The sequence below is a fragment of the Labeo rohita genome, chromosome 19 (genome assembly GCF_022985175.1).
Source record: "Labeo rohita strain BAU-BD-2019 chromosome 19, IGBB_LRoh.1.0, whole genome shotgun sequence".
NCBI lineage: Eukaryota > Metazoa > Chordata > Actinopteri > Cypriniformes > Cyprinidae > Labeo > Labeo rohita.
The window spans coordinates 17,115,280-17,141,346 of NC_066887.1; the positions used below are offsets into that span (position 1 = coordinate 17,115,280).

Here is a 26,067-nt window from a genome sequence, read left to right on the forward strand (position 1 = left end):
CAATAGCTGCATCTCAGTTTATGTAGACTCTGAATGAGGCTCCCACTCCAGTTCCGCAAGTTCGAGTCGTTAACTTCTAAAGTTGAAAGTTTAAAGTGCTTTCCAGGGATAGGTCACCCAAATAAGATATTTTGAAGAATGTTACAACTGTTTGTCCATACAATAAAAGTCCACAGGGTCCAAAACATCAATGTATGGACAAAAAAGAGACATTTTTTCAAAAAAGAAATTACTAATATTAATGATTTTTGTTATGTAATCTCCTCCGTTCATATACGTAAACCAAACATAAGGTTGTGTTATCATTAACAAACCACACAGACACTGTGTTTGGGGTGTGGTCAGCAGTTATTCTCTGCGCTGGGGGGACAGTGAATCGACTAGGAGTAACATGAAGACTGTTGGGATCACTTTCACAAATGCTGCCTCCATGTGTGGCTGAATCTGATTTGAGAAAGCCGATCTGAGAGGCTGCTGTCGGGCCGACTGGTGTCTGGTTAGAAGTGTATGGGGTGGAAAGGTAATCTGGTAGAATGTCACCTGTTCTCCACTGGAGAGAGTCTCTCTTACATAGACAGACTGATCCCCATCTGCCACTCAAGCTTCTCAAATAACCACAGAGATTGTCATTTAAAAAACACTGATAGTGTATGATTGGAGCCTTTCATCTAGACTATACGGCTTACACTCTGCTCAACCAGAAGTCATTGTAATGATAAGAAAAGCATATGCAAAAAGACACATAAGACGATTGAACTTGAGCAACAAATTAAGTTGTATAGATTTGTTCTCTAACTAGAACCTTGCATCCCAACAGCCTAAAAACTTTAACAGTAAGCAACAGAATTCACATCTTTTGGTGCATTTATAAAATTAATTATGTGTGGTAATATAAACTGAAATGTAACTGAAAAATACAGGGATTTTAAAGTAGCAGCAAAAAAACAGGAAATTCTCACCGCATTTACATATTTAGGTGTTTTTTGCAGACTAAATTATGTATTTTTTTGCTTGAAGCATGTGTTTGTTTTCATAAACCATTAAGGCCTTTTACTGGGAGACAATTAAAATGCCTTGGTAAGTGTTAATTATCTCAACCACAAAATTCCTTTTCATCCTTACACAAAAAGACAAACGTTAAACCAGCACACGCCACCATGCTGTATAAATCTCCCCAAGCGATCTCTTTCAGTTGCTCATTCATCTCTGTGTCCTCGTTCCCAAGAATGATTTAATGTTACATATTTTGATAATATTGCCACTTTCTTGTTTTAGATATACGTTTGTTGACTCATTCGAGTCTTGTTTTATGACATCTGTCTCGCACAGACTTTACAGTGTATGACTGTTTCTCCTTTTTCAAAATGACTACTTTGGCATGGCTCAAAGGACAGCGAACATACCACACACAAACCAATTTAATTGTTTTGTTTTTCACTGGCTAATAAGCATGTGTGTGCATGGTAATGTATTCAATCTGGGAAATGGCTCTCAGAGCTCATTTAAAATGAACAATCATGATGCATAAATGTACAGGGAAGCCTTTGCAGTTATTGGTTTAGAGGCCATTGTGTGTAATGTGTGCTTTGTGATGCAAAAAAGTTGAATTTTAAGTTGACAAGAGGGGGCACGCATGGGGAAACTGTATTGGCAGACAAACCTACTTCAGACTCATCATCTGCCCCCATGCCGAACCGCTCTCACTCAAATCAACGAACGTTCAGTTGCTCTGAATAGTGCAGACGAGCAGATTCATTCACCTCGGCGAACTACAAAGCCCCCCCACCATACCTGACAATACAGTTCATTTAGGAAGATTCACCCATATCCTTTGCCTGATTATCAACACTTTACATTTCTTTTACAGTATATCCTCTTTAGAATGCAACAGGGGAACAGATTTAACTGCACTTTCATAAAGCTTTTACATAAAATTGTCTGTCAGTCTATCCATCTGTCTATCTACACAAGACAACATACAAGACAGCAGTGCAGTATTGATCAGCAAAGGCAGCATAGATCCAGTGACATTGAACATGAGCCCAATTATGACATTAACTGCAAAAACAAACAAATCCTGGTAAATCCCTTTGAGTTGTTATCCCAGACATTTTGTAAAAAAACAAAAAGCAAGCTTCTTAAATAAAAATACAAATATAGGCTACTGATAACCTAATACAGTTGTTCGAACAGGTCACATGATGAATAAAAGTCTGTCTATACAGAGTGGCTAATAATTGGTACCACGGTCTATACACTGTCTACAAAACACCATCAGCACTCTTAAAAATAAAGGTTCTTTATTGGCATTAATGGTTCCATGAAGAAACTTGAACATCCATGGAACCTTTCAAATCCAGAAAAGGTTCTCTAGATTATTAAAATGTTCTTCAAAATGGTTCTTTTAAGAACTGTTCACTGAAAGGTTCTTTGGGGAACCAAAAACGGTTCTTCTATGGCATCACTGCAAAAACACCCTTTTGGAACCTTTATTTTTAAGAGTGAGGGTAACACACGACAACAAAGAAATGCAATTAACAACATACATTGATATAAAACACTATAAATGTACAAAATGTATTTATTAAAATGCAAAGTTACCAGTTCAGTTACTAAATATAATGGGTAACAATATATATTAATTATAAATAATAAAATTAAAATAAGTGTATTAAAAAAACGTTTGACGACATGGAAAAGGGATGGAAAAATTATACAATAAAAAATTTAGGTAACCAAACAAACTTTTAAGGGAGACATTGGATGCCCATTTTCCACAAGTTGGTATCATTGTTTAGGGCCTTCATGAAATGTCTACAACATACTTTAAAATTCTCATCAAAAACAGCGGCCCGTTTTGGTGCATGTCTCTTTAAATGATAATGAGCTACTACCATTTTTTTTTTCTGTATTCGGTGGCTCGTTACCATCAAACACAAAACTAATCCACTGCGTCCTCAGTGGCTCTGATGTCAGGAGAAAATGAAGACTCTTGTGTTCACTTTTACATCCAAATAAAAAAAACATCTGCATTGCTTACAAGACGTTGTTGTCGCTACAGCTGCTTGAGCGCGGAGAAAATGGCTGAGGGTTGAAATATGCTAAAACGAGACTGTCAGCAGTCATGGGCGGAGTCTGAACAGTATGACATCATACTGCTCAGAAAATCAAAACAAATTGATTATTGAGACTGTTTAGGTTTTGGGGGGATTTAAAAATGAATAAATTGATTTTTATCATTGTAGGCTGGTTGTGTCCACATACTGCTAAGACACATGTATATGCAAACGTAAAAGTGAATTTTGCATCCGATGTCCCCTTTAAGGTAAAATATTATCAGAATTATGATTTGTTTGTTTTAAAATAATGAGGCTTATACTACAGGCAAATCATATTTTTTTACTTTTGAAACAAATAAATTTTGCATTAAACGTTCATGCAATGTCCTGTTAAATTATTATAATTTTCACTGTTTATATAGTGAAAGTATAGTTAACTAAAGTTTTTATTGTAGCATTTTTACATTCTTTTTCTGTTAAACATTTTGTACTGTAGCTCAGCTTAGCAGTACAGTGCAAAAACCTAATTTTTAACAATTTAAAATACTAAAGAATATAAATGGTACAAGTCCATAAGTGCAGTCTAGGTAAATATATGGATAGACTGCATATGTGTATGTGTGCATATATATATATATATATACACACACATACATATATATACACACACACACACACACACACACACACACACACACACACACACACACACACACACACATATATATATATATATATATATATATATATATATATATATATACACACACACACATATATATATATATATATATATATATATAAATTATGCATGATGCATGCATTATTTTAGAAGAAGCAATGTGTTGCCTCACGAATGTAGATTTTCAGATGCACAAAGTTTGGGCTGCTGCATCCAATAACCTTTCCGCGTCCCAGCTCTTTCCCCCGCGGTGATCCCGTTTTGACACCGAGACAAAAACAAAAAAGCAGTATGAATGGTGAAGGAGCGAACAGGCAGGGAGAAAGCAAGAGGAGGCGGTTAGTCTTTGTAGTCGGTGAGGAATGCGGAAACGCTCCTGCTCTGTGTCAAACTGCTCTGAAGGGGGTCAAGGCACATTCAGCCAGCGTGGGAAAGCGAGGAGGAGACCGAGCACACACACACGCTGCATATTCCTGCATAGATGGGAAAAACATAAAGGGGGAAGGACGGCCATAGCAGATCGATGAAAATCAGTCCCTGTTTGATCCACTCCGCTTTCTAGGGGGACTGATCAGACGATCTTTCACTTGATTTGCTGTTGCAGTGGTGTGGTACTGCTGGGAGATGGGGCTTAGCGCGTGCACCATCCGACTACCTGTGTGGCCCGTTGCGAGGACACTGCACGAGCTGTGATGCGTGTGGAGACGCTGGGAAACTTACTGAAGTTTATGAATGACGCGACTCTCCGGGCGGAATATAACAAACGGGGTAACTATACTGAGCAAACTCTCATTCACTTAGGCGTTACTTCTACATTCAGTGCGCGTGTTTCTACATATGGGGCTTTGCGTGCACGTTAGAGGGGTTATTAGAGCGACCCGTTCGTGTTGTTTGAGTCTGGAAGCTAACGTGGGCGCTTTAGTTCCAGCGTTTATTGATATGCACAGCTAAACAATGCAATCAGTAGATAACCACGTGCTCAGGGCTGTGTGGCACAAAGAAGAGCAAGGACAATCTTGTCATTAGAAAACTCAGCCCGTTTATTTTCATTGACAATATGCGCACGGGTTAGACTCAAAGCTTGAGTGTATTACAGGCGTTTACTGTGCGGAAACGAGTTACATTAGACATACCTGTGTAGACTCAAAGGTTAACAAGTAATTATAGATCAGTGACGTGAGGTTATTACAAAAATAAATAAATTCGCAATTCCTACAAAGTGATTTGATTAGACATTTTTTGTCTTTGATTAACGTGTTCAACTTCTAAATTAAACGCTGTTATATTTACATTTTTAATATTTATGTTTATTATTTTAAATAAATTTTACTTTGAATAAAACACAGGTCTATGTGGGGCTTAAAGTGAAAAATGTCAGGGTGGTGTGACTGCTGAAATGGTTAAAACATTAATTAAAAGGGAATTTATTGTTATTTTTTAATTAATATAATTATTATTATTTTAAATAATATTTTTAATATGTGTTTAAAAGTAGGTGTATAAATATTGTAAAAAAAAATGTCTCTGGTTTAACCAGCACGCAAGAAGCCATTTTGTTGTCATGTGACTAAAAAAAACTATAAAACAGGAAATGATATCACATTAAGGTCCCTTGTAGACCCTCATAACTGTGTCAAGGCTATTATTATTATTATTAAAAATGTATATCATAATGACTTTTAAAAAACAAAACAAAATGAAAAACACGTTTCGTTCAGGTCAGAGTAACCTATAAAACTTTTTCATATTTCGACTCAAAAATTCATAATATTTGTTAAATAAATGATAAGTGTTATACCACTTGTTGAAAATGATGATTGAGTTGTGCACAACCACGTGTTCAAGCTCCAAAGCATATTTGGTTACGCCAATTGACACGTTTAGAGTCATTAGCTTGAGATGCTTTGTATTTGGTAAAACCAACGTGAAGGCACAGACTGAAATTCAAAAGGTTTGCACTTTAACTATACCTTTAAAAGTTTTCTACTTGATATCATTCGGGAACTCATCATTTGTCATTCACCCGTCTGCTTTATTACTTGTAGACTCCAGATGTTAATATATTAACTGGACCTTCCTTGCTATTTGGCTGTAAAGGCGGCTAAGCAAGCTTTGTGAATGCTATAATTATGGTTTAAGCTCCATGTCTGTTATCTTCAGTGCGTAGATAAGATTTGATTTAACTCTGATCACATTGGTGTTTACCTCTGCCTCCTTTTGTGCTCGCGCTCTACAGGCAGTGCACGTGCCAGCGCCGCTCTCCCAATAATGCCTTTGTGAAATATCCGCGCACTCGTCACGTTTCGGGATTCCCCGCAATACCTCGCCGTGAGAAAAAAAAATGGACAAAGAGACCCAACAGTATGAGCCGGTGGCTGAGATCGGCGAAGGTGCATACGGAAAGGTGTACAAAGCACGGGATTTGAAGAACGGGGGCCGCTTTGTAGCCCTAAAAAGAGTTCGGGTGCAGACCGAGGAAGAGGGAATGCCGCTGTCAACCATCCGCGAGGTGGCGGTGCTGAGGCAGCTCGAGTCCTTTGAGCATCCCAATGTTGTCAGGTAAAGAAAGTGGGGGGAATGGCATGAGGGATGCATGATAACAAGTCTGCTTTGGTTTGTTTATAGACGACAGTTTAACGTACTTCCTCATGCTGTATGTATTTCCTGCAAGGGTGTAGGTTTGTTTGAACGTCGGACGTATTGCTACGACATAACCTTGATATTATAATGTTTTAAAACACGATTAAATGAGAGCGGAAGAAGACATTGCACATTCAAAATGCTTATGTTAAGAACAGCATGGTGCTACAATGAAAATAACTTTATTCCTCATATCACAAGTTTCATTTCCTGCACCTTTCTCTGGCCCACAATATTAAATATGGCTGCTGACATACCCTTTTCCTGATATCAGAGGATATTACACTCAAAATCCTGTCCTTTAAAAAACCGTTTTGGTAGGCTACGTTACATTGTCCCTCTACCCTGTTGTAAAAACTAGCATATGCTGGTTAGGTACGTTTTGAAGCATGACAGCTGGTTTAAGATGGTCCTTAGTTGGTCATGAGCTGGTTTAATATGGTCCCGAACTGGTTATAAGCTGGTTAACCAACCAAGGGCCAGCTTAAACCAGCTGCCATGCTTCAAAACGTACCTAACCAGCATGTGCTGTTTTTTTTCAACAGGGTTGTCAGTGGGAGATCTGGTAATATGCAAGATAGCGAGTCAGCTGTCACATATTCCTATCCGTAAAACTCAGTGATCTCTAATGTGTAGGCATCCTAAGTTGATTGGGGAAAATGGCTCAAAATTTGGTTTTAGACATACATCACGCCTATGGTTTCCTGTCACATCATTTTGCACTCATCGACCCTTGTTTAAGGGAGATCCCCTACGAACTTCGAGAAAACCGAAAGGCTTCTTTCCAATTATTTGCAAAGATAGTTGCATAAATTAGGTGGATTCGCCTCCAACAGTTTCTTTTTCTTGCGGAGCATTATGCCCACTCGGTTTTTAGTTGATTAAATGGTTCAAGTGTGGGAAGCTTGCTTTTAAAATTCATAACAGACCAATATATTGGCCGAGGCATCGGATGATAGTCATCCTAACCTGGCCATTTAAGAGCAATGAGATATTTTTTTTATTGAATTTTGAGAAAATATTACTTACTTCAATTTGAGCCATTATACTGCAGATCTTTTGCTATACTAGTATCAGCACTGGCCCCTGATGTAACCTTATCTGTTGATCGCTAGCCATAATGATAAAATGAGTCATCTTTCCTAGGTATAAAAGATTAACAGATAATCTAGTCCACCAAACCACAGTGTCTTCTCTCTTTGCATTTAAAATGAGGACATCTTCAAGGAACAGCTATGCGGCTTCCATTGTTTTGATAATTAGAGTGTCAAATGCAAATCGTACCATTCACGCCTGCACCGCTTTGACAATTCACCTTTCCTGGTCAACTGAAAAGATATTCATTGTTGACCTTTATGTGCAGATGTGAAACCATTGATGCGTAAATAATCTGCGAGCAGTCGGCTGTCATCTTCGACTGCGAATAGACGCATTCTTTATTGTCTGTGTCTGGCATCAAGGGCATCTTGTATTGTTTTGGTAATGTGTGTTGATATTTTTAGATTGGTGGCTTGTGAATGTCAAAATGGGTAGGTGGAAAATGTTTTGAGATCATCGATGACTCCGTCAGGGGAGGTCTTGTTCTAGTTCATTCAACTGATGACAGAACTCACGTCATTGGCTGGCCTAGCTCAAGGCTTTAACCTTGCCATGAATTGTTGTGTACTTAAAGCTGCTGAGCATGTACTCTTTATTCTTTTGGCTAGACCAGACAAGGTCTGGATTGAAAATGCAGATTTTGCTGGTTCGTAATTTGTCCAGGGATGCAAATTAATCTTTTAATGTTGTCCATTTGATTTCCCCTTTGCCTTTAATGACAGCAGCACTTAAGCTGTATGAACTCAACAAGTTAAAACTCAACAAGTCAAACACCTGATGATCGTGTTCTCCAGCATGGTTCGAGATGTTCCAGAGAGCATCTTGAGCTTCAATACCTAGAAATAGTGCGTAATCTAAAATATTTCTCTTTCGTTTTATATCAGAATATCTCCAAACTTCTTATTGGGGTTGCAGATTTTTGGACCTCAATATTTTTATGAGTATATGTGGGATCTATAGAACAGGTTTTTTTGTAGAGTGCATGGAAGAAAAATGTTTTAAATGAAACACTAAAGAGTATTAAGAAATGTAGGGGCCTAAGAATCCTATAGGGCCGTGTGTTTGGAATGCTGTGAAAGTGCAGGCAACCTCTCAGTGCCTATAATGAGAATATTATTCATGCCATATGTTTTGCTGGTTAAGAGGCTTCATTGTGGAGGCACAATCTGGATTCCAGCAGAAGTGTTTCCTGGAGAGGTTCGGTTTATGATGTCATGGGATCGAGTAACGTTACCATGAAAGATTATTTTCTTAGATTACGGATATTTGACTTTGTCTTTCACTAAAAGTCTGGGATAATTCATTATCTTTTCAAGTGACGTCAGGCAATTAGGGAACTCCTTCTCTTCTGTCAAATATATTATCTTGTTATAGAGCATGCATCCATGTCCTTGAAGAACGAGTAGCAATTTTAGGGTTCTGGCCTTTTTGCATTGAGATGATGCTATGCTGACAGGTCTTGCCAATGTCAATTTGAGGACAGTGTCAGCTTGTCTTGTTTAGTAGGTTTCTGTTTAGTTTAAATAAAATTTCATTGCAGATTCTGTTGTAGAATTTCCATTCTTAATTCATATGTATTTTATGAACTATTACTAAATCACTTAAACAGCTTTTAATGAAAGCATTCTTGATTATGCCTTTCCCTTGTTTAGGTTGTTTGACGTATGCACAGTTTCCAGGACAGACCGGGAAACCAAACTAACTTTGGTCTTTGAGCACGTGGACCAAGATTTAACCACATATTTGGAGAAAGCACCTGATCCAGGAGTGCCACCTGAAACCATAAAGGTACCATCACACCAACAAATTCATGTCAGTATTGCCAATCAGGAGAAGAAACTGTATATTTATAACTTTAATAATTGTAAGGTCAACATCGAACAAATCGAAACAAACCCTTTTAGCTGTTTAATGCACATATTCAGTGTAAATTCTGGTGCGTTATTCTTAACCGTGTTCATAATCATTGTGTTTCATAATATTTTAATCAATCTAACTTTCTAATAAAAATTCTATTATGTCAGCGGTGATGGATAAAACAAGGTCAGGTTATTAAAGTAAAACATTTTACACTGACGTTAAGCTGTAACTGATAAGAATGAACTGTTATTACTAAACGAGGTAAATTTGGAATTTAAAACCTGCATTAATTAAATGCCAAGTTCTGTCATCAAACTCTACACTCTAAAAAATGCTGGGTTATTTGGCAACCCAGTGCTGGGTAAATATTAGACAGAACACACGCTGGGTTATTTTGATCCAGCTGGTTGAGTTAAATATTTTTACCCAACCTGCTGGGTTGGTTTATTTAGGTCAACTGTTGTTTAAAAATTACTATATTGCTGGCTTAAAATAGACTGGAAATTAAAAATCACACGCAGAATTACTTGAGGCAACAGCAATAATCAAAAGATGAACATTTATTAGGCAAAAACACCCATGAACAAAAATATAAGACAAATTGAATTTATTTGAGTGAATACAGAATAATTTCCAATATTACATACATTTAAACTCGTTTAACAAGTTTTATAGAAATAAAAAAAATTAACATTTAAAAGAAGCATTTTACTTTAAGTGTATTCAACCGTTTGCTGTAATCCCTTTTCACCAAAATGGTGCTAATTCTCCTGACAGTGTGTCAGCGAAATCTAAGCTGGTGATGGGTTTGCCAAGGGAACTGCGAACCTCAAACTGCCTCGCGTTTCACTCGTAGCTGAAAGATGCCGTGACTGACTCCATAACCTGCCCATAAACAAACAGTACTGAGATTAGATTTTAACATGAAATTAAATGAAATTCAGTATATTAAACAGACCGACATCTCGTCCCAGGATGTTGCATTGCATAAAAATGCATAATTTCCAGCACAGTAACGAATTTATGAATGAAATGAAATACCAACCTTTATTTCGCCGAAGAATCTAATCGGTGGTACTATCCTGTAGAGGACGCAAAAAGCCCACGATCTGACTGTTACTCAGCAGCTGGGTTGTTTCTTTGGAGACAGGCTCAACTCTGGCTCAGGCTCAAAAAAAAAACAACAGAATTTTTTTTTTTTTTTTAGAGTGCAGAAAAACTACCCAGCACCTGGGTAAAAATATTAAAAATAATCTAATAAAATGACCCAAAAGGCTGAAACCAGCATTTGGATTAAAAAAATAACCCAGCATTTTTGAGAGTGTAGATGGCGCAGGCTGATGGGTCCTTAACACGAACTGATGGTATTCAAAGCGTTAAAGTACTTGGTACAAATTGATTGGTTCTTGTTGCATACGCAGCCAATGAGCTTGCTGCTTTACATTTAAATGGCTGGTTAGCATTCACTAGAGCAGTTTGCAGCATGCTTTCAGAGTTCCTCTGAAACCCTCCACCTTCCCGGCTCCACCTGTAAAGATCTACTACAGGTTATTATATATGCTGTTTGTGCAGCAGCATGTCTTAAATACTCGAAGCAACTGCATATATTGGCAGTAGCAAGTTCCTGTGCAAAAGCAATAATCTACAACAACAGTTCAGCAGTGTAGCAATTGTATTCCACCAAGACCAAATACACTGTCATACCATTACCATGCTAAAATCTTCAGAGAGTTTTCGTGATGGAACTTGTGTCACAGGTATGTTTTATGGATGCTTACTTAAAGAAGATTTTTATTTCTATGTTCCATATTGTCTTCCAATAGGTATTTTTATATTAAAAATGATAGCCTTCTAAGTCGGCAGATGAAGGATGGAGCTCCCTCAGATCACAGAGTCCTGTCCTTTTGATGGGCAGTACATGTGGTGGATGGGCTTCTAATTAAAGGGCTGGGTGCCTGTGTGCCTCTATTTTCATTCAGCTCTGGCTTTCACCAAAGATTGGCCAGAGGAATGTTGCTTCAGTGTATGTGTGTGTGTGCTCATGCATAGGGTTTGTATGTCTGGTTAGTGGCCTCCCTCTCAGCCTTTCACTAGAATGAACCTGTGGACTGCAAGGGGCTTCCTTAAGTGGCTGTAAGATATCATTTTCATTAGTCTAGAAATAATCCTGGTGCGTGTCCCGTGTCAGTGTCCTCTTACGTTCATCCGGAAAGCTTTGAGCGGAAATGTTGGATTTTTTTTTCTTGTCCTGATCATCTACTCTCCCGTAATCTATTATGACTTTTCCCACATGGTAGTCTTACAAATCCATTCATCATATTTCGCTACCTCTCCCCCTAGGACATCTTACATTGAGTGCCTGAACAAACCGTATCTCTCTCTTTGTCACTCGTGCCAAATTGAAATGGAAACAGAAGCTAAGAAACATTCGAAAAGTTAAAAAGTGACACCTAAGGGGTTTCCTTTGCAAGTTTTGTGTATCGTTAAGGAAGGATTGTGTATCGAGAGGGACTTTTGAACATAACGCAGTCTTGGTTTGAGTCTCTAGTTTGCATGTTAGAGATAAGTATGTGGTTTCTCTGCATTTTTCCCATTGATTGTCTGTTAGACCTAAAAGACCTAATAAAAAAGGATGCTTTAAACTCATTAAAAGTGACCCTAAAAATGTTTAAAATAAATGCTGTTCTTTTAAAATTTCTATTCATCAATTCCTAGAATCCAGTTTAAAACAAAAAAACTATTAAGCCCCGCAATTGTTTTCAACATTGAAATGTTTAACACCAAATCTGCATAATTTAATGATTTCTGAAGGATAATGAGACACTTAAAGGAATAGCTCACCCCAAAATTTAAATTTTGTCGTAATTTACTCACCTTCATGTCTTTCCAAACCTGTATAAGTTGCTTTCTTACGCTGAACACAGAAGAAGATATTTTGAAGAACCAAACAGTTGTTGGTCCCCACTGACTTCCATAGTAGGGAAAGAAATACTGTGGAAGTCAATAGGGACCATCAGCTGTTTGATTAGTTCTAAATTCGTTCTTTTTTTTACTTCATTCTTCAAAACATCTTCTTTTATGTTCAACATAAAAATGGTTTGGAACAACATGGAAATGACTGCATGAATGAATTTTAATTTTTGGGTTTTTAAGACTAGAGTAATGGCTGCTGAAATTTCAGCTTTGCCATCACAAATAAATTACATTTTAAAATTTAGATAGAAAACAGTTATAACAATATTACTGATTTACTGTATTTTTTTTTATCAAAAAAAAAAAAAAAAAAAAAATCCAGCCTCTGTGAGCATAAGAGACTATTATAAAAACATGTAATGCAACGTATATGGGCATTTCTACAGAATTGATCTAAACTGCTGTCCCACAACCAAAAAATACATTTAAAAAACACCTCAAATCTTATATGTTTAGTAAGATTCTTCTATTACCCATTGAATCCCACAATAATATTTAAAATATTAGTAAGTTTTATATATTTAAAATCATAATTTATTGGGTACTTTCAATTGGGAGGTGGCTGTCGTGAACCCTAACCCCTGAATTTCAACTTAAGAAAATAATATTGAAAAAATGTTTTTTTTTTTTTTTCTGTTGTATCTTTTTGATTCTTTAAAAAAAAGTTCAAAATATTTATTTTATTTTTTCTTTGTAAATTAGGAAACTGCGTAAAAAAAAAAAATGTGTCCCGCATTTTCATGTCACTACCGAAACAGTGTATGTTTTAGTATATTGGCAGAGACTGATTTTAACTAAACCTGTAAATTTATGATCAGGAAATATTCCTGTGTCCCTCTTTCTCATAGCTACAAGGTGTGAGTAGACAGGTCTCATTATTTTGAGGTAAATGTGTTCAAAAGTCTGAAAAATCTGTACTCTGCAATGAAACACCCTTTTTTTCTGATTAGCATCTTTAAGCAAGGTTCATAAGTATCAAACATTATCACTACAGTTTTTTTTGGGTGTTATCGCATAAAATTGTCACTACAGAAACACTGTACGACTGAAACGTCATCATTGTTTCGATAGTGACAAAAGAGAACACATAATCCTCATATTGGGGGAAATAAACACAGTTTTAGTACAGTTATGCAATTTTTTTGTATTTTAGTATGTTTTAGTAGTGTTTTAGTTAAAAGTTAAAACTGTAATGTGATGCGATCGCTACCAAAGCATTACTGTCACTACCTGGACATGGAATGTTTTGTCAAAAATAAAGTATTTGTGTCATTTGCTATATAAATAAAGTAGTTTTTGGTTCAATGTATATTCAAACTAATGAATCCTTAAAGAAGTCCACTTCTAGAACAATAATTTACAAATAATTTACTCACCCCCTTGTCATCCATGATGTTCATGTCTTTCTTTCTTCAGTCGTAAAGAAATTGTTTTTTTAAGGAAAACATTTCTGCATTTTTCCACATATAATGGACTGATATGGTGCCCCGATTTTGAACTTCCAAAATGAAGTTTAAATGCGGCTTCAAATGATCCCAGTCGAGAAAGAAGGGTCTTATCTAGCGTAACGATCAGTTATTTTAATAAACATAATGCAATTTATGTACTTTTTAATGCCAAACGCTTGTCTTGTCTTGTCTTACTCTGCCTGGACTGTTTTTGTTCCAGTTCATGACAGTTAGGGTATGTCGAAAAACTCCCATCTCATGTTCTCCCTCAACTTCAAAATCGTTGTTTTACCCTTTTGTTAAGGGTGTTTGATCTTCTTTGCATGTCTCTTTGCAAAGACTGGCTCGGTACTTCTGCAGCGATGTAGGAGGATTTTGAAATGATTTTTGAAGTTGAGGGAAAAAATACGGTCGGAGTTTTTCGACATACCCTAACTGTCTTGAGTAAGAATACACAAAGTTCAAGGACTGCAAGGCAAGACGAGCGTTTGAGAATAAAAAGTATATAAATTGTATTATTTTAATGATAATAACCGATCATTTCGCTAGAAGAGACCCTTCTTTCTCAGCTGGGATTGTTTACAACCGCATTTGGGATCATTTGAAGCCGCATTTAAACTGCATTTTGGAAGTTCAAAATCGGGGCACCATACCAGTCCATTATATGGAGAAAATGCTGAAATGATTTCCTCAAAAAACATTTTTTTTTTTTGTTACAACTGAAGAAAGAAAGACATGAAAATGATGACAAGGGGGGTGAGTACATTATATGTGAATTGTTGTTCTGGAAGTGGACTTCTCCTTTAAGTTTAAAATCAGAATGATCAACTTTTTGCCTTTTACAAAAAAAATTGGATTTGAGTTAAAACAAATCTCATAAATTACACTTGAAATATTGTTACAAATGTAATTATTGATTTACCTCTGAGAAGCTTTTAATGAAATGGGAAAACTATATATATTTACAATGTAGGTCAATATAACCCTTCGGTAGTGACAAATTTGGGGACGGGACAAATATTCCAAAACTTTCGGAAAGTACAATATGAGAATTAACTAGAAATGTGTACCTTGGATATTATGCCATTTGTGTACATACAAATTATTTGGAAAAAGACATTTTTTTTTCAAGATGTTTCCATGACTTTTCTGTAGAATGGCCCATATATAAAAAGAGAAGCATAAAATATATACACTTTTTCTCATTAAGGATCAAGGATCACGGATCCTCACGCATCAGTCACGGATCAGTCACGAATTAACAGATGTTGATGATAACAAAATTGTGTTTCTGTTATATACTAATATTATATAATTAGTAGACGTTTATATGTAATTTATGCAATACACAATGTTTTAACCAAAGAGCTCTTGAATATGCATTAGTGAGATTTCATTCTGTCAGGCCACACAGACATCAGATAACAGACATCAGTTGTAGACCGTGTGGCCCTCCCAAAGATGCCCAGCAACCTTATTCACCACCCTCCTAAGGACACCAGATTGCAGAGGTCCCAGCCTCCACCCCATTCCAGCCCCCAAACTGCCCACTTCTGCCCCATTTCAGACCCACCGCATGCTAATTGATGAGAGAGGCCCCGGGAATCAAATGAGCTGGAAGGAGATCAAGCGGCTGGCCCTGCGTTGGGGAGTGCGGCTAGGCTCTCCGGCCCCGCGCCTTCCCGAGGCCTGTCTCTGGTCCATAAAGGAGAGCCTAATGAAGCATGGGGAAGGAATTACACTAACGCTAACTGGCAGATGTCCTGCATTGTGCCGGGGTACAATAAACAATATGGCTGCCTCTCATGAATTAGCATGAGAAAGGGGGGGTGCCTTCTGGAAGCTCTGTTTTGACTGCTGTTTTTGGGGATTTTTTTTTCTTCTTCCACTCTGTCCTCTGCTTTATTTCCTCCCTTTTTCCGAGAAGAGGTACTTTAGGACAGGTGCTATCAAATCTTTCCTTTGTTTAGAGTCTGAATGCCTCTCAGCAAAGCCTGGTTATTTCAGGTCGGTACTGTTGGTTTAATTTGAGACATTAATGTTTTGATTATAAATTACGCTGCCTCTGTTGTGTGAATAGCATGTTACAACAAAGAACCGTCTCTGAAGAATCATTCAGATTCCACCTGTTGGGTTACTCCTTTTAAGATTACTGAGATTGTATGACAGGTATATCAAGGTTGACTTTCCACCGAACTAAAGTGCTTTCAAGATTGTCACTTAAGCAGATCACTCATAATTCAAAAATAATAACATTTAAATTATGGTTAATAAGTATGAGGTATGTATACCCAGAAAATTCTTAAGAATTCAAACGGTGCTCTCATTTCACACATGCAAATGACACAATCTGCTTATTTACCTGTAAAGACAGCACTGGAAATGAGCACAGACTCTGTTTGTCGTGATAATTAGATACATAACACGTCAATAAAAGGTACACAAGCTGCTCAATATGTGTTTGGAGGAGTTAGGAGGCGACTATATGCGTATTTATCCTCGGGTCACGCTTCCGAGGCGTTTGTGTACCTTTCATTTTCTTTTCACCTTAGTCTTGAGCAAAAGCGGGCCAATCGTGGCCCATTTTAGGCCAAGACAGAGGAGCTGGTAGGGGGTGATGCCGTTTTAGGAGCTCCCAGAATAACTGCCTGTGCCTGAAGGTCTGCAAGGTCATGGCTGGATGGGCATTCAGAAAGGCTTCTTGTTTATCCTGGCTGCCTGACTCTGACACACACGCGTTCCCTAGTGCAGGCCCCCAGCGCGCACATTGTGAGGACCTCCGTCCCCTTCCCCTCGCCCGGTCTGACTCGCGCCGTTTGCAGTTTTCTGCTTGAGTGTGCACCCCATTGTTTCAGTGGTTTTAATCACTCACCAGCTGGTCAGGGAATGAACAGTGCTGTGGGCTCAGATCCATGTCACTTGTGAGGTCTTGGCAGCGGGTTTCTCAGGGGTAGGCTGCCACCGCTTGATACCTCTGCTTTGGAACAAGTCAAGCAGCAACTGTGAGCAAATGCTCCTCGCTCGACACTTCGACCCGATGACTTTTCTATCCCCTGTTTGCGCATCGCCCCATTTTTTTAAAATCTATTTGGCAGTTAGACCTTCAACTGCCATTATCGATGATTTCTACCAAGTAAAATGGCAGTTAGGTTTCTGTCTTTCTCCCCACCTTCTTTTTGTGTGTGTGGGGTTTTTTTTTTTTGCTTGTTTGTTTTGAGTTTCAGTATCATGGTCTGATTTCATATTGGCCCGTAGGCAGAACGAGACAATTTACAATTAGCTGTGATCCCGGAACAGCTGCATGGAAACAGAGGCCTACAGGGATGTAGCCTTAAGGCTGTGTGTCTTTCCTGCTCTGCCGTCATGTCAGTTATCAACATCTGCCATACTTTTGGTTTAAAGGCACATGCACACTTTTTCCCTCCCCCACACACATAGATAGATAGATATTAGTCCTTTTCAGACATTTTTTTTTATTCCACTTCAAGTTATTAAAATATAATTGGAATGACGCTGGTCTTCTGGTCTTGTTTTGGCAGGATATGATGTACCAGCTGCTGCAGGGTCTGGATTTCCTCCACTCTCACCGTGTGGTTCATAGAGATCTTAAGCCTCAAAACATTCTAGTCACCAGTGGAGGACAGATCAAGCTGGCTGATTTTGGTCTGGCACGGATCTACAGCTTTCAGATGGCTCTTACTTCCGTGGTGAGTAACGGGGTTGCACAACTGTCTGAAGCAGCACAAATGTTTTAAAAAATTTCATATGATGTCATAAAAATGACACACACACACACACACATGAATATATAACTGATTTTTATAAATGTTAGATTTTTTTCCTTTCTTTTTCTTTTTGTTTTAGTGCCAAATAAAAAAAAAAAGATTACGAGATTAAAGTCGTAATATTTCGAGAAATAAAGTTGAAAATATTTCGAGAATAAAGTCGAAACATTTTGAAAATAAAGTTTAAGTATTACCAGAGAATAAAGTTGAAATATTTAGAGAATAACGTTAAAAATTAACATAATAAAGTTGAAATATTACGAAAGTCAAAATATTTAGAGAATGTTAAAAATTAAGAGAATAAATTCATAATATTTTGAGAATAAAGCTGTAATATTACGAGAGAATAAAGTCATAATTGAAAATAAAGACTAAATATTTCAAGAATAAAGTTAAAATATATTGAGAATAAAGTTGAAATATTTCTACAATAAAGTCTAAACATTTCAACAATAAAGTCAAAATTACGAGGATAAAGTTGAAGTGTTTTGATAATAAAGTCAGAATATTTTGAGAATAAAGTCAAACTTGTGAGAATTAATTCATAGCAATTACGAGGTTAAAATTATAATATTTGGAGAGTACATTCTAGCCTATCATGCATGCAGATGGCCCGGATTGGGAGCGCCGGGAGATATTCCAAAGTCTCAGCTTTCAAAATCTGTCAGTTTTATCAAAATGCGAACAATATGTCTTACAATATGTTTTTCACGCTCTCTAATGTGGCATGACAGATCGTTGTATTCACTTCAGTTTAAGCGGCATGTGAATCAGTCATCTTTCCAATTGCAATGAGACATTTGTTTCATTAAATTAGGATTTTTTTTTTCATTCCTTCTGATGTTACTTTACATTTATATTGTGCTATAAATTTGAAATAAATCACATTTATAATTTGTATTTCATTATAAAACTAACTGAATTTGAAGACTGAGTTGTGTTATATTAAAAGCAACAAAGCACAAAATTATTGCAATTACTGGGTGTCTGGCGCTCTGCAAATAATGAATGGAAGACGTTAAATATATTTCCAATCATTTACCCTATTATACCGTGAATAAAACAGCTTGTGAATAGTCACTTATATAACTCAGTAAAGAACCTTTAGAACCTTTAATTGTTGTTTTTAATTAAATAGATTTTAGGAATGAAACATTGGACGCCACAAACGTTTTTGCAGAGCAGGTGGTGGAGTTTTCACAAAGAAAACAGTATAATTTAATGAAACTAATGTCATCTCAATATAATAGAAAAGACCATTGATTCACATGAATATAGCAATCTGTCTGTCAACTGACACGTAAAACGGGAAGCATCGCCAGATTCAAGAGTCAGCGGTAAGAGTCAATAGAACGTTGGCAACCACTTTAAATTATTCTTGACTGTGCTGTATTGACTGCTGTGGTGCATTGCAATACAGTAGAGCATTGTTTTGATGCTTATCCGAAAAAGATTTTTTCTTTTGCTTGTTTTCCCCTCATTTTTTTCTCAAGAGTCAAATGTTGCCAATGCCGGTACCCATGTACCGGTATGTACCGAACCGAGTCAGAACGTGAATTTCGGTGCCACTTAAATGCCTGAACTGTCGATTTAAATAATTTTTGTCTTCTGGTGCTATGACACAGTTGTAAGAAGCTTTGATTCATCAACATGCACGATCGCTAGTTAAATTTAAATACTGCATTCATGGGGTGTCAGAATGATCAGAGAATGTATTTCCTGAATGAGAAAACTCACGTGAACATTGGAAAGCTTTGATGATACAAATCTTAGAAATCTTTGTAGTTACTGTCCATTTTCACATTTTGAATTAAAAGCACAAATCGTTTTCCCTCTTGGTGCGGTTCATTTGGGCAGGTGTGAATGTAGCAATCGCACTCGAGTGCGCACCAAAAGCGGACCAAAGAAGCGTACCGAGACCTCCTTGAAGAGGTGGTCTCGGTATGCTTTCAAACGAACACTGGAGCGGTTCGGTTGTAGTGAGAAAGCCATCCGATCCAATGGACCAACGAACCAGGCTTTATCACACTGTATAATGGGTAATTACAGTTCCATGAACAGCAGTAGCTTTGTTGTTTTGCTAATACCGCTTAAAATGAACCTGTGTCTGTCTGCGCCATTTAAAATCAAAGCGTGCCTTTTCATTTTATAATGCCGTCTTATTGCTCTGTTTGTAGGAGGTGTGTTTTAAAAATGTTTTCCTGATGAATCCTGGACTCCTGCTCAAAATTACAAATTAATATAATGATACCTAAGAAAAAAAAAAAAAATGCAACAATAAGCCCGGCAAAGCTGTTGTTGTTCCATTCTGATGGATGACAGCTGAGCGGAATCCCGGAAGAAAACGTGGAACTTTGACCAATGAGATGACAGTTTACTCACGCGTGACACATTTGGTCAGTTTAGAAACTTTGCTGTGTGAAAGTAAACCGCACCATGAATAAAAAGCAACATTGTAATAATTTTAACCCCTGTTTTGGAACAAAGCAATCGATCTACAGGTGTGAAAGCACCCTTAAAGTCACATTCTCTTGAGGATGGCTCTGATGTCAAAAGATAGCACACAGGCTTTAAACGGACATTCTGTTTACTCTTCTTAGAGAAAGTCCAAAATTAAGTCAGCAGCTTTTTGCATAGCCTGTTTTACATGGCTGATTTATCACATTTTTAAATTTAGTTAAGATGTCAAGATGCAAGAATTGAATTCATCTCAACTAATTATAGTTGTTACCATGGTCCATATCACACGCACAAGGGAGTGCAAGAGCGTGCTACGTTAACCTACTTTTTCACATCTCATTCAGTTTGCAGATTCTGAATGACTGCCAGCGCCTTCTGTCAGTTGTGTGGTTTCGGTGGTTTGGTTGCTGTGCAAAAAAAACGTTGTTTCAGTTCTTTAATAAGGGGCTGCTGGCTGTTAAGTCGTTGGGAGGGTGAGTCTCTGTGAGTTCACCTGGGAATCTACCACTAGAAAATGCCCCCTCCGTTTTACCACACCCAACACATACTGAGAAACCAAAAAAAACGGCGATAGATAAGGCAGGGGCTTGCTTACAGTGAGCGGGGACTCTTTGGCTCTCCTGATTAATGTGCCTGGAATCCCCCTATCCCCCGCCCTTCAAGCAGCTAAAAAAATCCATTTCCTCTCTCTTGGCAGTTACAGGAATGTCGTTATTGTGTATGCAAAAGCAGACGTTCTGTTCTGTTATGGCTTTTGGCTCCTCGTTCTATGACAACACTCAATGTTAGCTACTAGTTTGCCATGCTGACATAAACTGTACATTCGAAGACTTGAGAAGTGCTGAATGGACCGGTTGGCTGAGTCATAACTGCCCACCAGAAGGCTTGCAGAATTATGATGATTCAAAACAGACTACCGTTCTCAACACGAGGAGGTTGAATCAGACAGTTTGTATGAAGTAAATGATATCTGTTTTGCATAAAGCATAAAGAAATATCCCCTTTGGGGTTTTTCTGTGCAGTGCTTGGTGGTGCTTACCAAATGTTTTATGTTATTAAGCCTTGACTGTAAGCTTATATAGTAATATACTTTACATCATTGTTGTTAACGATGTTAATAGGGACTACAAAACTCAGCTTTACTGGCTTTCCACTGTGCTCCCGCCTTGTAGATGAGAAAAACCGAACGACCGCGGGCTGGATGGACCACCCATCGGGTGCACCGAGAGGTGGAGATTAGCCTGACCCTACAAATCTCATGGGTCCATAGCATTGTTGATCATTAGAATGACTCTGGTTCTCTTGGCGGCTTTTGTCCACCTCTGATTGACAGCCTAAAGCACGGACACAAAACACACTAACTTCTCTTTCTCCCTTTTTGCCTTTTTGGGTGAATTAGATGTTTTTTTTTTTTTTTTTTTTTTCCAAACCAAGTTCAATGGAAATATGTTGATTCTTGCACATTTTCTGTGACACTTTTTTTCAGAGTGAAATGTCCAGGGTGTGGCATTAAATGCACGTTCAGTTCTATCTGAAACAGATGAATGTGAATCCTGCAAAGTGATTGTTTTACAAATTGATTTTTGAAAATTGTCCGGCTGTCCGGTGAATGGAGCTAAAAGGTTAATTCACTATTGTGTTTTAAAATGACGTATGACTCGCACTAAACCCTTCCCTAATCCTAACTGATAGTGAGAACAAAAGAAAACGTTAGTTAAAAACATATTTGCTGAAGCAGTCGTGCCATTTTATCTGTTTATCTTGACTTGTGTTTTATTGGACTCATACCAGAGCATTTTGCATTGTGAGTGCAATGTACCAGGTGAGCTATTGAGCAAGTTTACCATACCAGAAAAGCCTTGCATATAAAGCCGGTTATTGCTATGTTTCCAACACCCTGTTTTTATGCGCATTTTGAAGTATTGCATTAGAAATGACACATTTTGAATAAAAATCCCTTAATTCACCCTTTGCAAAAACCCACTGTTCTTAGTTACTGTTGCTATGTCTGACAAACAATGCCCCACTCATACTACACAAGCCAACAGACAAGACAGAGCAGGTTACTTCTGGTATGAAACAAGGTCTCTGCTTTAAAATGTCATTTTTGTTTTAGGAAATTCAAAAAAGAAATACAGTTTTGTGGCTCTTTAGTGTGATCACTATATTGCTGTATTAGATCAATCAACATGTGAACTGATCGTCTTTTCTTCTTTACTTAAAGCATGAAAAACCATGAATGAACATCAGAACGTATTTTATTTCAAACACGGAAAGACGCCAATACACAAAATTTTTCAAGTTTAAATCTACCAAAGTTAATCTACTCTCCTATCTGATTTGTTTGTCGGACAGAATGGCATATTAGGCGTTATGATTGGTCAGATCGCCTGTCAATCAAGCTGTTTGCGAAGGGTCAATTCGCAAAAGTTTTTACGCTCGCTTGAGGTGGTAATTGACTTGTGTGATAAAAAGGATTAATGCGAATAATGGGAGATTGAAATTAATTTGCTGAATAAATTCCTTGTTGCACATCATTACAATCATGTGACTTTGCGTGATGAGATGACATAACCTGACTAACCAGTGGACTGATTGTTGCAGTTTTGCTCAAGTTTAATTTGCAACTTTGGAAACCCAGCTTATGTAATTCAAAGTGGTTTAATTTCAAAATTATGCACTATGTTAATGGTGTTTTGAGGTAATCACAATTTGCTGAATAAATTCCTCATTGCACTTCATTAAAATCATGTGACTTTGTGTGACGAGATGACATAACCTGACTAACCAGTGGACTAATCTTGTTGCACAGCATCTGAAATGTTATGGTCATTCTAAAAGTCTGTCGTCAAAGTATTTCTGTATAATTGCCTCCCAGAACTGTCTTGCACGACTTCATTCCCAAACAGCTGGCATCCACCTCCGAAAGCAATGACCGCATTTGTGTTTCGTCAGCTTGCTCTCGCAAAGTAATTTATTATATATAAAAACTATTATATTTAGTGGTGTCTCCTACTTTTCATAGTGATATTTATTGCCAGTTTACAAGGACTTGTTGGATTGAAACAGTGCTTATTCGCGAATGTTTTATGTGATATTGCAATTTTGCTCGTAAGTTTAATTTGCAACTTTGGAAACCCAGCTTATGTAATTCAAAGTGGTTTAATTTCCAAATTATGCACTATGTTAATAGTGTTTTGAGGTAATCACAATTTGAAGGAATGAAAGTTGTAGGCGTTTTAACAGCCTCTAGTGTTCAGTTCAGCTGGAAATCACGGTAAATTCTATATGTAGGCATGCTTTTGGAGTTTTGCAAAAATGTAGGTATAGGCATGTCTGTGAGCCTTTAGGTTGCCCATATCTTAACCCATGTACAGTGGGAATCTGTGCTTGACGCTATGATGCATGCAAACTGTAATCTAGCGTACTGTATGGGTTGAAATCAATTGCGGCCTCTTCCTTTATACCAAATGGAGTTATTGTAGAAATGGAGGCAGCTGGGATTGTCCCATGAAAGCGATTAGGATCCCGCTCAAGCAAACATCATGTGCACTGCATTGCTCGTGAAATTGGATTTGGGGAACAGCAGGCAAATGCCTTAGATCATTTATCTGTCTGATTGTTGTGCAATTTTTACATCTTTTAAGTGTTAAGTAAGCATATGTAAATCTATTTCTATGCTTCTTCTGCAAGACCTCCAAACATTTTTGCGTTGAACAAAGCGAATGGCTTCGTCCGGTCCTTTTATCATCTTATAAAACATATTTATAGGCCTTTCCGAAATAGATGCCATCTGCAGAAGTGATCCAAATGTGCATGAGAATCCTGCAAGGCTTTTGGTTGGTTTGTTGTAGATTTGCTGTACAAGTGGCTGTCGTGGCTCAAATTGTGCTGAGATAAAAAGAATCCCTCTTTTCCTGCAACCGTTTTTCTGCATACCACAAACTTCATAACAGTCTGTGCTGTGGGAGTCCTGTGGGCCCTGTCACTTCCTTCCCCTCTCATGGTAGAATGAATCCCTTATGTTTGTATCACCTAGCGACCATAGCTTGCTAGACTCTCGTCCTCTAACACAAACCATCCCACAATTTAATGCTGATTGAGTTTCACTCAACAACCGTGGTTTACGGATATGTTCAAATCTGAAGCAGATTGTGTCATTTGACATCTGATTGTTTTGGGGCTTCAATTTACAGAAAGATTCATAAAACTTAAAGAACAAATAACTTTTATGAGCTGTTTTTAGTGGTTTCAAAATATGTAGCGTAACCACTGTAGTCTGATTCACAAATAATAGACTAAAAAAGAGAATTGTTTTAAAAAGACTGTCAAACTTAAGGATTATCAGTTTGAATCAGAAAAACTGTTTGTGAATTAAATTTAATTTGTTTGCACAGTTCAAACAAATTAAACTTGTGATGTGAATCTTTTACTAATTTGTTCAAAAAGCCTCACAAGCTCATAGCTTACCAGTTTGAATCAGCCTGGCTGTGTGACTCATGGAAACCGATTCTGTTTACAAACAAATGACTCGTATGAACAGGCTACAAATTATTCTGGCTGATTAATTTATGCCAACAGTGTGGTCTGATTCATGAAAAAAAATGACTGGTGAGTTGAGTTGAATTATTTAAAAAGACATTCAAACTCACAGGTGACAAGTTTGAATCACTAACGATTACGTTTGACCAGATTGGTCTGATTCACAATGAGTTGTTCTTTTGTAAAGAATCATTCAACTCATAACTATTTGAATCAGCCTGAGTATGCGAGTCATGGAAACGGATTCAGTTTACAAACAAATGACTGTATGAACCGGCTACAAATCATTTTGGCTGATTAATGCATGCCAACAGTGTGATCCGATTCATGAAAAAAATGACTCTGAGTTGGTTCTTTTAAGGAATTGTTCAAAACAACATTCAAACTCACAAGTAACAAGTTTGAATCACACTAACAATTATGTTTGACCAGACTGGTCTGATTCACAATGAGTTGTTCTTTTAATGAATCATTAAAAAAAACCTAATAATTGTTTGAATCAACCTCAGTATGTGAATCATGGAAAAAGATTGTGTTTACAAACAAATGACTCTTATGAACAGGCTACAAATCATTTTGGCCGATTAATCCATGCAAACAGTGTAGTCCGATTCATGAAAAAGTGACTCTGAGTTGATTCTTTTAAGGAATTGTTCAAAACAACATTCAAACTCACAAGTAACAAGTTTGAATCACACTAACGATTATGTTTGACCAGACTGGTCTGATTCACAATGAGTCGTTCTTTTAATGAATCATTAATAAAAACTCATAATTGTTTAAATCATCCTCAATATGTGACTTGTGGAAAAAGATTCTGTTTACGAACAAATGACTTATGAACAGGCTACAAATCATTTTGTCTGATTAATCCATGCAAACAGTGTGGTCCGATTCATGAAAAAAAAAAAAAGACTCCAAGTTGATTCTTTTAAGGAATTCTCCAAATAGACACCCAAAATCACAACTAATGAGTTTGAATCAAACTAACGATTAAGTTTGCCCAAACAGATTAGTCTGATTCATGAGTCGCCTGAATCACACAAATAGATTCTGATTCGTGAACAACTAATTCTTATGAGCCAGTATATTTAAAGAATATTTCTCATTACTTATGAGTTTGAATCCTTGCTTATATCACACAAACAATGTTGTCTGATTTATGAACGAATGGCTCTTTTGAACCAGTTCCTTTAGTAAAGTAAAAAGATGTTTAAAAAGATTCCAAAAAGACAAGTTACAGTTTGAATTAGTCTGACTAATTTTTTAGTGAGTAAACTCTCTGAATCTGTGTTACTGAATCAACATCTGAACAGCAACATCTGACTCACTGAACAGCTATCATTACCTTCGATGATGTCTGTCTCGAAATGAAGCACGTTGTGTGTGCTTAAGGAACGTGAGTATCATTTCCGATTGTTTGTTCATATGACAATTTGTAAAGACGTATATTTTCAACAAATGGTCTGGTCTTACATTCGTGGATAGTGGCTACTTATTCTGGCAGATGAATGGGATAA

At 37.2% G+C, this 26,067-nt stretch overlaps 1 protein-coding gene across 2 annotated transcripts in view; it reads left to right on the top strand.

Annotated features, from left to right (window-relative positions):
* Positions 1-4,057: 4,057 nt before the first annotated feature.
* The window catches only part of cdk6 (cyclin-dependent kinase 6), a 47,776-nt gene continuing 25,766 nt past the window's right edge, over positions 4,058-26,067 (top strand). The window contains exons 1-4 of one of the 2 annotated variants that reach the window (XM_051137008.1): positions 4,058-4,509; positions 5,978-6,300; positions 9,132-9,267; positions 17,300-17,467. In XM_051137008.1, the coding sequence (XP_050992965.1) occupies positions 6,083-6,300; positions 9,132-9,267; positions 17,300-17,467 (522 nt within the window). In that variant the 5' untranslated portion in view covers positions 4,058-4,509; positions 5,978-6,082. Of the gene's footprint in view, positions 4,510-5,649; positions 5,693-5,977; positions 6,301-9,131; positions 9,268-17,299; positions 17,468-26,067 lie in introns of those variants that run through there. The other variant, XM_051137010.1, reaches the window with a different exon arrangement.